The sequence below is a fragment of the Triticum urartu genome, chromosome 3A (genome assembly GCF_056163025.1).
Source record: "Triticum urartu cultivar PI428250 chromosome 3A, HENAU_Tu73, whole genome shotgun sequence".
In the NCBI taxonomy this organism is placed as follows: domain Eukaryota; kingdom Viridiplantae; phylum Streptophyta; class Magnoliopsida; order Poales; family Poaceae; genus Triticum; species Triticum urartu.
This window is the reverse complement of record NC_141875.1, coordinates 626438292-626451698: the sequence shown is the minus strand read 5'-3', so window position 1 is coordinate 626451698 and position 13407 is coordinate 626438292. Positions and strand designations below refer to the sequence as shown.

Sequence of the window (13407 nt, the reverse complement as noted above, 5' to 3'; positions counted from 1 at the left end):
TTAAAAAGGTCAGGTATGATGAGTTGTAAAGTTTCAAACATGCCACTCTCAACCACTGAGAAACTTTCCAAGGAAGAAGGGGAGCCCTTGCGAACCAAAGCAGCCACAAACTATAGAAGTGTGGTAGGTGCCTTACAGTACTTGACACTTACAAGGCCTGACATATGTTTTCCTGTCAACAAGGTGTGTCAGTTCTTGCATGCCCCTACTCTTCAGCATTGGACTGCAGTGAACAGAATTTTGAGATATCTCAAAGGTACTATGAGTACTGGATTAAAATTCACAAGGTCAAGCTCAAATGTGGTAAGTGCCATTTCAGATGCAGATTGGGCAGGTTGTCCTGATGATAGAAGGTCAACTGGTGGTTTTGCTATTTTCTTTGGACCAAACCTCATATCTTGGAGCGCACGAAAACAAGCCACTGTGTCTAGATCCAGCACTGAGGCTGAATACAAAGCTCTAGCAAATGCCACGGCTGAGTTGATATGGGTTCAAAGTCTGCTTGCTGAACTAGGTGTAAATCATTCCTCTGTTGCACGATTATGGTGTGACAATATTGGTGCTACTTATCTGTCAGCAAATCCAGTGTTCCATGCAAGAACAAAACACATTGAAGTAGACTATCATTTTGTTCGTGAGAGAGTAGCCAAGAAGCTATTGGACATTCGTTTTATTCCTACTAATGATCATGTTGCAGATGGTTTTACTAAAGCCTTGTCATGGCGCAAGTTGGAAGAATTCAAGAACAATCTCAACTTGTTAAAGTTGTGATTGAGGGGGCGTGTTAAAGTATGTATTATAGGATGTATACGGTGTACATATAAACCGTATATATGTGTGGGCGTGTGCGTGTTGTAATCAAGTAGTTAGGATATGTTTAGGTTGATCTCTATCCTTTGTATAGATTATGACTTGGAGATCAATCCTACAACAACCTAACTACCTAAACCCTGTAATCTCTTGTGCCTATAAATAACACGCAACGCGTCCCTGCTAAGGCATACGCTTAACCCATCTTTACAATGGCGTGCCAGCCCTAGGTGCCCGTGGCAAAGAAGACGTCTGCGAGATTGCCGGAGATGCTCTGCTCCTGCCGGAGGCGCCAGTGGAGTCAAAGAATGCCTTCGTCTGCGCCGCCATCATGCCGAACCGCGTCAAGAAGCTGAACTGAATGCCAGCCTGCTTGCCGTGATAACGGCATCGTCACCTTTGTTACTTTGGGGCTGAAATTATTGTCGAAGGTCTTCCCGTGTAGCTTTTTGACTTTCCAACAACAACCTATAGTGATATATGATCAAAAGCAAAATTAAATTATTAGCCAAAGATAGCAGAGTGATAGTGCTTTAGGCTTTAACATTTTCATGAACATTGGGTAAGTATGCTTGTAACCCAAAAAGGGATCAAAGTGAAAGTGTGAAACACTTCTTCATATACTTATGAATTGTAAGAATGTGGTCAGCATTCACTAAACTCACTTAGGTTGTTCTGGACAATATTTTATCCTTCCTTCCCTAACCGAAAATTCAGCTAATGAAGGGAAGAAAGAAAATCAGTACTGAAAGACTGAAACTTCCAATCCATTTCCTACATCAAATCAGAGAAATAAACCGGACTGTCAACTATAACAATCAGTGAAATAGGAATTTTATGTTGTTCCTCTTGCAAGACAACATAAGGACATTCAAGTTTTGTAATTTGCGTAGCTAAACAGGAAAGCACGTGATGTCCATCTGGTATCTTCCTGATAGAAAGCTTAATAACCCTCTGTCCGACAGACGAACAAAACTTAAAACCCCCGTGGGCAAAAGAAATCATAAAGTATCAATAAATGGACAAATCACATTGTTCTTATGATCCTGATGAATACGACAAGATCCACAGCCATAATCCACATCTAAAAACATATCAAATAAGTTAATACAGGGTAACAAGTGCAGCAGCATGTTTAAAATGCTTAACAATAGTTAATTGTCTAAAATAATCACATACTATGTAGTAATGAAACAACATATAGAAGTTCCATTTACCAACAGAAGGAACTAATGCTAAATTCGTAAAAGACAATTTATGCAACTCTGGCATTCCACTGAGCATGTAATTAGGATCATCTTGCCAAAGTGAGTCAACTGCTACGATCGCATGATCAACTCATTCACTTGTCAGTCAATTCTAAGCAAAAGAGCTTAAATCGTACTCATTTGGCATCTGAATTAACATCAGGCAAACCAACATCTCAGGTAATAATTCATGAATAGACTAATCCTAAATGATATCATCTGATTAAGCCGGCAACCTTACAACAATCAGATAGCAACAACTCACAAAAGAGTTAAGAGGAATTTCCACCCTACCTTGATGAGATTGGTGTAGGAGTCAAATCCGTTGTCGGCGTCCTGGCCGGTCTCAGCCGGCAGCAACTGCAGGTTTCGGCCGCTGTAGTGGAGGAAGAGGGAGTCCAGATCAAGTGACCTCCCTAGAATTATTTAAGCAAAGACCTTTGAGCAGGTAAATACAGACGAACTGCAGCGCATCGATACATGAGAACTACACATTTGCATAATCTGCAAGACAGCCATGCTAGCATATCTACGAAGCATGGAACACAATATGTGAAATCAAAACTCTTTCTACTGCGCCCTTTCTTCTGTTCTTCCACAGGTAAGCGAATAACCACCACTCATTTCAATTTTCCCAATATTCTAGTAGGAAACTATTCATAGTTCATGGAGAATTTTTTTTAAAATTAAGTAAAGCCAACTCTGTATAATAAACTATGAATTAAAGACATGTATACCAGTGGGAGATAGAAACGATCGCAATCGCTTGTTCTGTTATCAGGCACTGGACCTGCTACTGCTGATTGTTGGAAGACCAGTTGGCCAAGTTGCCAAAATAAAATTCCAAGATGCCCAATCAACACGAGAGAGGCTGAGCAAGGACACAGTTTGCTCACCAAAGCCTTGATGGAGCTCCCATATTTGCCCTGGTTCTGCAAACAACAACAATAAAGTTCCGAATCACAGCTCTGTGATTGCATTTGCGATATGATTCATAAGGAACAACACCTCCTTTGTCTGCTCACTGCAACACGCATCAATAACACACTACTCCACTATTCGTACAACTGAACTACAGAGTTGCAGAAATTTGAGCATAAATTTCACACCCAACTGAACTGAACTGGACTGAACATGTGTGGTATAATGCATATGAATCAACAAACCAATTCGGCTTTTCCTTGTCCTTTCTGTAGAACACGATGGGGACATTTGATGAAGTTGGAAAGCAGAGTTCAGAGTTCATACTGTAGGTTTAGTATAACATATCAAGATGCAAATACAATCACATCAATCGCACAGATAATATGAGTACGATATTTCCTTATGAATAGGAAAATTAAATTACTATGAGTTGTTCAAGCAAATTTTCACTATGGGCAAAACAATGTGCAGGGCAAAATAATGTGCAAGCAAAATAGAGTTACGTGAACATACCATGAAGGCTACAAGTGTAAGGATAGGATATGTTGTTTACCTTGGCTATGACGGAGGCTAGGTGACTTTGCTGTTGACCAGCGCGTTCTCCGCCATGCGCTGGTCCAGGCCGAGCGCCAGCAGCGTCTCCAGCTGCATCAGAGGCGGGGCCGTCTCCCCATCGACCATCTCCCTTGCTCCTGCGGCCCAACCTGCCGTGGCGGTCCGGGCGTGGTAGGACGGCGGCGGCGCCCTCCTGCAGGAGGCGTTCTTGGGCGTGCCCGGCTGGAGTGTTAATCTCAGATCATTAACATTTTGTCTGCTTTACAACATGAAGTGGTATCTAACTTTCAAGGCAAAACTTACTTGGGAAGGCCTTATCCATGCAACTAACCTGCGAATATACCTGCATAGTAGCATAAGCGCATTGATTAGTACAATAGAATTGGTGTTGTAATTTTCTTAATTCTTGCAACCTTATGAATTCGAACAAACATGTACAGAGTAGAAGATGATATATGATCATAGCACAACTTCCATAAGATCAGAAGAAAAAGGAGAGCATGAGAACATGAGATGAACCGAGCGGGTGCTCCAGGAGTTCTTGGCCATCGATATATCTCTTCCTGCGAAGATTGTTTTTATTATAAAGAACAACACCACAAAATTCATTATGCATTAAAAAGTGTAAAAGGTGGGGGAGATTAATTGACAGTAAAACGTATACATATACAGTCGTATCAATCTGTAGAGGAGAGAAAGGAGGAAGGTGCCTGACAGCGTGAAGTAGATTCCCAACAGTAAATAAGTGTATTTTCTCATGTAAACTCTAATCAGTATTACTGATACTTAAATCAAATTTGGAGGTCCTGTGCAGGCACATACCAGTACCACACACATGCTTTCGGTACGGGTCTGCTGTGACATGCAGGTTCAGCCAGTTCATCGCAAAACATTGAGAGGACGGAGGAGAAGGCATCCGTGACAGCGAGAGAGGATTGAGGCGAGGACGCAGGGACTGACCTCACGGGTTGATGGACGGCGACACGAAAGCCGGAGGGAGCCGACTGTGTCTGCGCTCACGCTCCTGCCAACAACGACGGCGCCGTGGACCAGCTCTGCCGCTCGAGCTCCTCCTGGGTCGACCTGGGAGGGAAAGAGAGCACGGGACGGCCGCACTCGATGCCGTCTTCTGAGATGAAGAGGAAGAGGCGCTGAGGCGGTTGTACACTGAGGTGGGAGGAGAGGCCGCGACGACCACGCGCGGGAGCAGCAGAGGCGGCGGCGACCATGCGCAGGAGCAGCAGAGGCGGCCGCTGCGGGATCGGCGGAGGGGGAGAAAATTTGGGGCGTGAGCGCGGCGGCGGCGGCAACCCTTGCCGATGTGAATGAAAAACGAGAGAGATTGGAGAGGAAAGGAGAGGTTGCGTGCAACTGGAGAGAAGGGGTGGAGTTCAAGGCGTTTTCACGTTCTCTCTCTTTCTTCCAGATGAAGCGACGACTTGACCGACGCGCCTAGCAACCAATCCCGCGCCGCGTTCGGTTTTTCCTCTCTTCTTTTCATTGTGTTCCTCTGCCGACGTGGCATGCGCGAGCGAGCCCTTTTGATGCACACGTTAAGGCTTCTTTTGGTTCATAGGATAGAATTATCGCAGAAATAGGAATTTTATAGAAAATGAGATGACATGTATCTCAAATCCTATGAGTAGGAATAGGAAACGGGATGTCATTTGGTTGACACCAAAGGAATTTTTCCATTGAGTCTAGGCTAATTTTTATTTTCCTATGAAATATAAAGGATAGGAACCAATCCTATGTAGGAGTAGGAATCTATTCCTATGAACCAAAGGGCTCTAAAGAAAAAAATCTTATAAAAATCATATCCTCTAGAATTCCTATGAAATTCCTCCAAACCAAAGAAGGCCTAATGCTTCTCGATTCTTGTGGCCATTCCCCTCCCTGCTAGTTGGACAAGGAGATGAAAAGTGGTGGGATATGGCTAGACATTGGAGACACATCGTGGCCTTTTGCTTCCAAATCCAGGAAAGTTATTTATTGAGCATATGCGTATCAAGCTTATTATCTCCGATGACGAGTGTTTGTGAAATGTGAGTTCCTCAAAGATCATATGTATTCTAAAGAGTAAATTACACTAAAGCTCCTAAAAGTATTTCAAGTGTGTTAAGTAGGTCCTAAAAATTGAAAATCGTTCATACACTTTGTAGACCTCTAAACTACGCTTCTCGCTAGCGATCAATTTGAGCGGATCAGTGCCCCGCGCCTCCTCCGCTGGGCCCCATGGGTAGCATCTCCATCAACGACGACACCAGCGCGGACGCCGTGGTGGAGGACGCCGGGCTCGGTGGCATGGGCCTCACGGCGTCGGCACACCCCACGAAGCTCATGGTGAACATTGCAGCGGCAGCAACGACGACGAAGAAGAAGAAGCTGCGGTTACGGTGGGCGTCCATGGCTTCCAAGAAGCAAAGGACGTGCCCTGAGATCTCGATCCTCTGAAAACTCTACGGACTTACGGAGCACGCACGCACGCAGGTGTCTCCCGGAATCGCCTGGTTCTGGGTGTGGAGATTGCAGTCTGGTGCTGGTGCTAGTCCACCACTTGTGTGAGTCGTCTGATGTGTGTATATATGGGGAGAAGAATCTGGTGGCGTGCAGTTGGCCGGTACACCGTGTCCGTGTGCCCCGTTCTTGGCAGCCAATAAGGTTGGAAATTCTCGTGCTGGACTGGAAGGCTGACGGCGGCGCGTGGAAGAAACGGTCAACAAGGCTTGGACGGACGGACGGACGGTGCGTGCCGGTGCCCGACTCTGCTGTGCTCGTGCTGGAACAGAGGAAATGGACATGACAGCAAGGGATCTGGTGTGGGAGGCGCACCGGCGCCGGCCACCTTTTGGTTCTTCTTTGAAACCTGAAGCTCGTGTGGGTGCCGCCGTGCTGTTCGGAAGTCCGAGGAATGAACTCGCGGAGCAGCCGGAGCTCGGACGGGTTGACACGCCAGCGCCGCGCTCACCGGCCGTGCGCGCAGACCTTTATTTCGTTCCTTCTCCGTGGAAAACTAGTCGTACATGGCATGCAACCACGCGGGTGTGTTTGGCGGTGTTCCACACGACATGTGGATGTGGCGCCACGCAAGCACGCAGCGCCTGAAGTCTTGTCTTGAGTCTTGACCTTCGAATCGTGCTTCACACCACACATATACGGTGCGAAAATTCCATGGCAGGAGTAAACACACGCGTTGTTTAGACGTCACAGGTCCATCAAATATACTCACTCTGTTTCTAAATATAAGTCTTTTTAGAGATTCCACTATGGACTACATACGAAGCAAAATAAATAAATCTATAATCTAAAATATGTTTATATAGTACATTCGTATTTAAGGGGTGTTTATTTTCAGAGACTTTTTTGTGTAGAGACTAGAAAAAGTCCCTCTTAAAAACTTTTTTACCAAATGGGAGGAACTTTTTAAGAACTAAACTAGACATTTGGGACTAAATGAAGAAGACTCTCAAGGAGAGTCTTTTGGAGACTTTTCCAACAATGCCCCTCCATGCACCCATTGGTTCGCCACCTCATGGTGTTGTTTGATTGTTATTTTTTTATATACTAGAGGCAATATGGTCATTTAATAATCTCTAGGAAGGGACTAGGGATTTTTTAGTCTCTGAAAACAAACAGGGAGAGACTTTTTAGTTGGGACTAGAAAAAGTCCTAGGACTAGAGAACCAAACACCACCTTAGTTTATAGTGAAATCACTAAAAAAAGACTTATATTTCAAAACGGAGGGAGTACGTCATAGCTCGCAAGTCATTTTTTAATATTAAAAACCGGGGGACTCTCCTCGGCTCCGTATAAATATGCAACTACATACAAAAGCCCGGCCGAACCAACCTACAAATATAAAAAGTCTGAAAGTTATGCCTATAGACTATGGTTGGATGGTTAGGAGGGGTTCAAGTCCTAGACCTGTTGCTTGCATGGGAGGGAGATGTTCTCATAAACTACGATGACGGCGTCGTCTGTGCTGACTTAATCTAGGAATTCACACATAGACTACGGTATCCAAAAAGGCCACCAGTTTGGTATTTCCCGACTTCTCCATCCATGAGCGATGACTACCAGGTCATCAGTAATGAGTAGTGAGACCATAAGTGAAGCTAAAGCCACCGGAGATCAGTTATGACACCAGCTAGAGAGCAGTAGGGAAAACTTTCTTACAGACGGATAACTATTAGTGTTGAAACTAACTTTGTTATAGTCCGGGTCCAAATAACAACCAGCTAGAGAGCAGTAGGGAAAACTTTCTTACAGACGGATAACTATTAGTGTTGAAACTAAACTTTGTTATAGTTCGGGTCCAAATAACAGCACATACCAAAGAGATCATGGAAGTTATTTTTGCAAGATCATTCAACCAATGTAATCTCAAGCATCGTACTCCCTCCGCACACACACAAAAAGTGACATTTGGGGAATGTCTCGAGTCGTGGCCAACGATATCGTTTTAAATATTCAACTTCGAAATCATATGCATGAATAAACCTTGAGAAGTGTTTTTTTAGCATTGTACTCCCTCCATACCTAGATATTCCAGTCTCAACACGTGTTATGACGCCAACCAAAGAGCATTAGGGAAAACTTTCTTACAGACGGATAACTAACAATGTTGTAGTTCAGGTCCAAATAACAACACACATACCAAAGAGATCCTCAAAGTTCTTTTCCTCTTGTGCAACATCATTCAACCGATGTAATCTAAAGCATCATACTCCCTCCACACATAAAAAGTGACATTTGGGAAGTGTCACAAGTCTTTGACCATCAATATCATTTCAAACATTCAACTTAAAATCATATGCATGAATAAGCCTTGAGAAGTGTTCTTTTTAGCATTGTAGTATTATAATTTTGTAATTTTTGTTGTTTATATGTGTATGTTGCAATGGAACAAGTGATCAAAAATATATTTAAAGACCACATACGGAAATGTCACTTCTTCATGTGGCGAAGGGAATGCTGTCCACCAGTAGATGCAGCATTGTTGTACAGAATTTATTGATGTATACTATACAGCCTGTGCCCAGGCAAACTCGTTATACAGTACATATAAGCAATGTGACATTCTACAAGAGCACATAGTTAGAGGGCTTTTCAGATTTGTAACTTGTCATAACTTCCATCCGCAAGCAATAGTGCGTATCAGGGTATCATTTGATCTGCTTGTCTAGAAATTCATCAATTTTCTGGCAATTGCATGGAGCGAGAAAAGTCCTGCTAGCAACGAAAAACATTTCCACTCAAATAAACAAACCAAACCAGGTATGGACGCATGGTAAAAACAAGAGCAATCTACAACAGTGACAATTGCGGTTCAAATCGCCATCGCCACACAAACTTCTTTCCTATTACTAGTAAGGATAGCATAACAGCTTGGCGTAAATCCTATATATAAAAATCCTTGGCGCACACGCCTTCAATACAGGAACAGAACTAGTCTGAGTCTGAGTTGCCAGTATCTGATTGTCGAACGCTTCGCTTGCTGGCAGCAGCTTGCTTGGAAGGATTTGCAGGCCCCTCTCCGTCGAGGAAGATCACTTGAGCTTTGGCAATGCGTTCCTCCAGATCCTCAGTGCTGAAGTCATCTTTACCACCCAGCTCATCAAATCCAACCTGGTAGTAGCAGAATAATAGTTACACACGCCTGATGACATTTTTGATTTTTCACACAGCTGAAGAACAAACTGTTAAGAGCAGTCTTACCACATAATCCTCAACCTTGGCATTCTTCACTAGGGCAAGAGTTGGGAGCACAACCACCCTTAGTTTTTCGGTCAGAAAGGGAGCCTTTTCAGCATGGACTTTGATAAACCGTGTTTCTACATGCTGTTTAGCGAGAATCGACATGTGTTTGTCCATAACCTGCAACCCAATAGAGGAGAGATGTAAGAAAATACTTTTGGACAATGCAAATTTCAGCTAAATAACACTGCTATCATCAGCGCCACATGACAAAAACAACATAAAGGCACTAAATAGGAACAAATACTTGCAGCACCGTCACAGCGTTCTTCTGAGTCACAATGGCACACTTAGATGTGCATTCAAGAAGAAGAAACAATGGTTCAAGCTTATGTTCAAAAATTGACATGAACCAAAATTCTCAAACAATCTACATGACAACGTCTCACATATATTTTTCTTTCAAAAATTCTCGAAATTTAATCCAACCTTCATTGCCATATCCTTGATCTCTAGTGTTCAAACCAGCCACTTGTTTTGTTCAAAATTCTTGAACTAAAATTATAAAAAAGAAACCAACAAAAGTGAACTTTGTCCAAACCCTATTTTAAAAAATCGTAAAAAAAACCTAAAAATTTCACCAAGCTGTATCTTGGCACCTCCAGCACTCTTCATGTTGCGAGATGATCAAGTTAAGTTCAACTTTCCAGCATAGCATCCCACCAATAGCTGCTTCTAGAAGGAAAATTCTTCAAGGACTCAAATAATTCTGAGATGAAGTCAGGGCTGAGTTTTGACTTCTAAACACAAGCACAAGTGGACACGCTCTGGATATGCACAAAGCCAAGAGTGAATCATTGCAAATCCCTCCCAAATCCCCCTAAATCTCTCTCTGGAGACGGAGCTGTTACTGATCCATTGATATTTTGAAGCAATTATCAATTGGCCACCCCCAAAAAATATTACTCAGCTCATAAGTTTTTTAAGCCTCCCTGGTTAACATAGGAGATTCATCCAGAATGCAAACCTCTTTTCACAGTCCTGAAAAGGGCAATTTTCAACAGCAAGACGCATTCAACACTCAACATAAAATGACTCAAGCACATGTGTTAGTCCTGCCTGACTTTACAAAACAATTTATAGTAGATGCAGAGACATGTGCTTATGGTATTCGTGCAGTCTCATGCACGGTGGCAGGCCTATCTCTTTTTTCAGCAAAACAATTGTTCCTAGGGCATCTGCTCTCTCCACTTGTTATAAAGAGGCAATGGCCATCATTGAAGCATTAACAAAAATGGAAACACTATTTTGCTACTTCTTCCTTGATCACCAGAACAGTTCAACAGAGTCGCAAGTACATCCAAGAGCAGAAACTGAGAGAGGGCATTCTACACAAGCTATTGGTCAAATTACTGGGCTATAATTATACCATTAAATATAAAATAAATGCAACAAAACAGAGTAGCCAGCACTCTCTCTAGAGTTCAGCACAAATTGCACTCTATTTGCTAGTACTGCAAAAGCAGCTTGGATTGCTGAAGTGGTTGCTAGCTACAACCAGGATCTGAGATGCAAAGATCTGATCACCAGCTGACCACTACCTTCCCAATTATACTTTCAAGCAAGGATGCTCGCATATAAAACAGAGCCACAGTGCACTCAGAAACAAATTAATCTATGCACTACATAATTTAGAGTTGTGTGGGCATTCAGGCTGTAGAGCTACATACCAAAGGATTAGGCTCCTTTTCCGTTGGTCTTGTATGAAACAAGACATTCTTGATTTCATCAAACAATGTCCCACTTGTCAAATCGATAAACAAGAGCACTCTAAGTACCCTGGACTACTACAACCTCTCCATGTTCCAGACTTTGCTTGGTACCATGTTAGTCTGGACTTTGTTGAGGGGTTGCTTGGTATATGGACTTTGTTGAGGGTTGGTAGTGTATTTTCAACTCTCTGCTTAGTTCTTGTGCCAAATCCCAAAAGGACATCTAAATCTAAACGTGAATAGAACTAGTACGTAATGGCACTTGCAGGTCCACTTAATAGATAAAATTCGTCCAACAAGTATTGACTTCACCTCTAGGACAGCAGCCCTCACGCATTTTCGCAAACACAAGGATGTTGGACTCCATAAATAATAATCAGACACCAAGCATTTGAGAGTGGGCCGGCCAAACAATTATTCAAGTTCCATTTAACTCATAAATGGCAAGTAACTTAAGTTGGAACTTGGAAGGAGTGAGAAGTGCTAAGTTGGCGAGTCAACCAATTGATAATAGGAAATTAAAGGGCATGGCTTGTGCAGTACAAATGGAGCAGCCGACATTCGTACTGCAGATCCCACAGCAATTTCAGGGGTTGGGTAAAGAACCAGGTCGAAACAAAAGCATTAGCCCAGCTCAAGATATCCTGATCTACGAAATGCACAGCAATATCATTGCCAATCGAAGATGATTTACCACGAGATCCACATCTAAACAATCCGATCTAAACATGTACTGTACAGGAATGAATGAAATGAAAAGAAGTTAGCCAGGAAAGGAGCGCACCTTGCACGGCCAGTTGTCGCGGTAGAAGTGGCACACCATGCGCTCGCTGGCCTTGGCGGTGGAGAAGAACTCTTTCTCGGGGACCTCCGTATACTCGCCGTGCCCCAGGGCGCGCCACTTGGCCCGGCGCTCGGCCGCGCGGCGCATCTGCAGCATCCGGCGCTCGCGGAGCGCCTCGATGTCGTCCGGGTCGAGCCGCTCGAGCGCGGCGATCTGCTCATCTAGCTTGTCCTCGACCGCCTTCGCGGCCGACAGGACCTGCTTCTCCAAGATCTGCGATCGTTGGGGCACGCCGCAGCAAGTCAGAGAAAAGGAGATGGGGAAGCAGGCGGAGTGCGACAGGCCGGAGATTGTTTACCTCGCCGATGACGCCGTCCATGGCGGCAGCGGCGGGAGGACGGAGACGGAGACGGAGATCGGGGAGAGGGGAAAGAGAGGGAGCACGGCGTGGAGTGAAGAGGGGAACTGGGTGGAGTTTTGCTTCCGCAGTTCGGCTGATTGAAAAACCTGAACGAACCACATTAACTTTAGAAGTTCAATATCAATTATGTTAATATTACATTTAATATTTACATACATATCAAGTGACATTGATGATATTTTTTATTATTAAATTCTCATACACTCTCTCCCTTCCTTTTCCTCACTCTCTCTTTCGCTCTCCCTCTCTTTAACACACACACATATCCATTTTATTGGATACGGGATCATAATACATCTATTTCACATGCACACGCGCTAGTGCATAACAATATGAATATGTGTATTATATTTATCACCACAACTTATATTTCCTCGAGCCGCGTCACTGCAGAGCCGAGCTCCCGCCCGACCACCTCGCCGGAATAGAAGGGGAATGGATAAGGGTGACGCCCTGCCCCCCATGGCCTCACTCCTCGACGCCCTTTCCCAGATCCACTTCTCCTTCTCACTCGCTCGATTCCGTCAATCTGGACGAAATCAGACGCCACGGCCACCATGACCGACCCTGTCTACACAGCCACTGCTCTCCCTGTAGGCTAGGAGCTTGTCGAGGAGCTCCGAACTCCTCCGCTACTTCGTCTGCGCCAATGAGATCAAGTCCAGCACCCCCGCATCGACGTCGCTGCCGTCTTCCTCAACCTTCGGCCACCGTAACATTGCCGTTCGATCCCCGCCGCCCCGAGCTCCCCTGTCTTCCCCTAGGGCATCATTGACACCGCCGTGATCTCCTCTTGACTTTTCCCTGTTTCCCCTCTCGTTTGCTCTCGTTAGGTATTTCGCCATGGCCGAGAACCGCCGTCCGCCATGGCCATTGCAGGGGTAGCCACCGAGCTCCTCAGATTGACACCGTGGCACATGCCCGCTCCTATGCGCGCCCATGCCCGAGCCTGCTGCTCTTCTTCCGCGCCCGCGGGGCCACTCCCTCTCCATGCCCACGCCTGTGCCACACCGCGTTGATCGCGTCCGCCACTGCCGTCGGCTCGTCGCAACCACCGCACCACTATGACCCGCGCGACGCACACCCTGGCCACGCGCCACACTCTCGCTAGCTGCGCTCGCCCCGTCTGCTGTCTCCTATCCCTTCGCTCGCCCCGCAGTCGCGCCCCTGCCTCGCGCCCCTCCAGTCACGGCCAT

The 13407-nt window shown here is 44.9% G+C and overlaps 2 protein-coding genes across 18 annotated transcripts; both read right to left on the bottom strand.

The window, feature by feature from the left end:
- Positions 1-738: 738 nt before the first annotated feature.
- LOC125545529 (uncharacterized) lies at positions 739-4963 on the bottom strand. 17 transcript variants are annotated; one of them, XM_048709511.2, is made up of 8 exons: positions 4497-4959; positions 4045-4099; positions 3840-3879; positions 3535-3729; positions 2795-2989; positions 2352-2473; positions 1476-1584; positions 739-1278 (listed from the first exon to the last, which is right to left on the bottom strand). In XM_048709511.2, the coding sequence occupies exons 2-7, from the start codon at positions 4083-4085 to the stop codon at positions 1524-1526; spliced, it is 654 nt and encodes a 217-aa protein (XP_048565468.1). In that variant the 5' UTR covers positions 4086-4099; positions 4497-4959; the 3' UTR covers positions 739-1278; positions 1476-1523. The 17 variants fall into 17 exon arrangements, 5 of the variants coding, with proteins under 5 accessions (XP_048565468.1, XP_048565467.1, XP_048565466.1 ...); XM_048709510.2 differs by having other exon boundaries at positions 3535-3743; positions 4056-4099; positions 4497-4958; XM_048709509.2 differs by having other exon boundaries at positions 3535-3758; positions 4056-4099; positions 4497-4954.
- A 3804-nt stretch (positions 4964-8767) lies between these two features.
- On the bottom strand, positions 8768-12305 carry LOC125545528 (thioredoxin domain-containing protein 9 homolog). Its single transcript, XM_048709507.2, has 4 exons — positions 12149-12305; positions 11791-12063; positions 9256-9414; positions 8768-9165 (listed from the first exon to the last, which is right to left on the bottom strand). The coding sequence occupies exons 1-4, from the start codon at positions 12167-12169 to the stop codon at positions 8986-8988; spliced, it is 633 nt and encodes a 210-aa protein (XP_048565464.1). The 5' UTR covers positions 12170-12305; the 3' UTR covers positions 8768-8985.
- Positions 12306-13407: the final 1102 nt, after the last annotated feature.

Coding starts and splice junctions, on each gene's coding strand:
- LOC125545529 (XM_048709509.2), bottom strand. CDS start 4,085: ATGGCCAAGAACTCCTGGAGCACCCGCTCG. Junction 2,990..3,534: donor TAGCCTCCGTCATAGCCAAG/GTAAACAACATA, acceptor TGTTGTTTGCAG/AACCAGGGCAAATATGGGAG. Junction 2,474..2,794: donor ATCGTTTCTATCTCCCACTG/GTATACATGTCT, acceptor AAATAATTCTAG/GGAGGTCACTTGATCTGGAC.
- LOC125545528 (XM_048709507.2), bottom strand. CDS start 12,169: ATGGACGGCGTCATCGGCGAG. Junction 12,064..12,148: donor TGGACGGCGTCATCGGCGAG/GTAAACAATCTC, acceptor CAACGATCGCAG/ATCTTGGAGAAGCAGGTCCT. Junction 9,166..9,255: donor CCAAGGTTGAGGATTATGTG/GTAAGACTGCTC, acceptor TGCTACTACCAG/GTTGGATTTGATGAGCTGGG.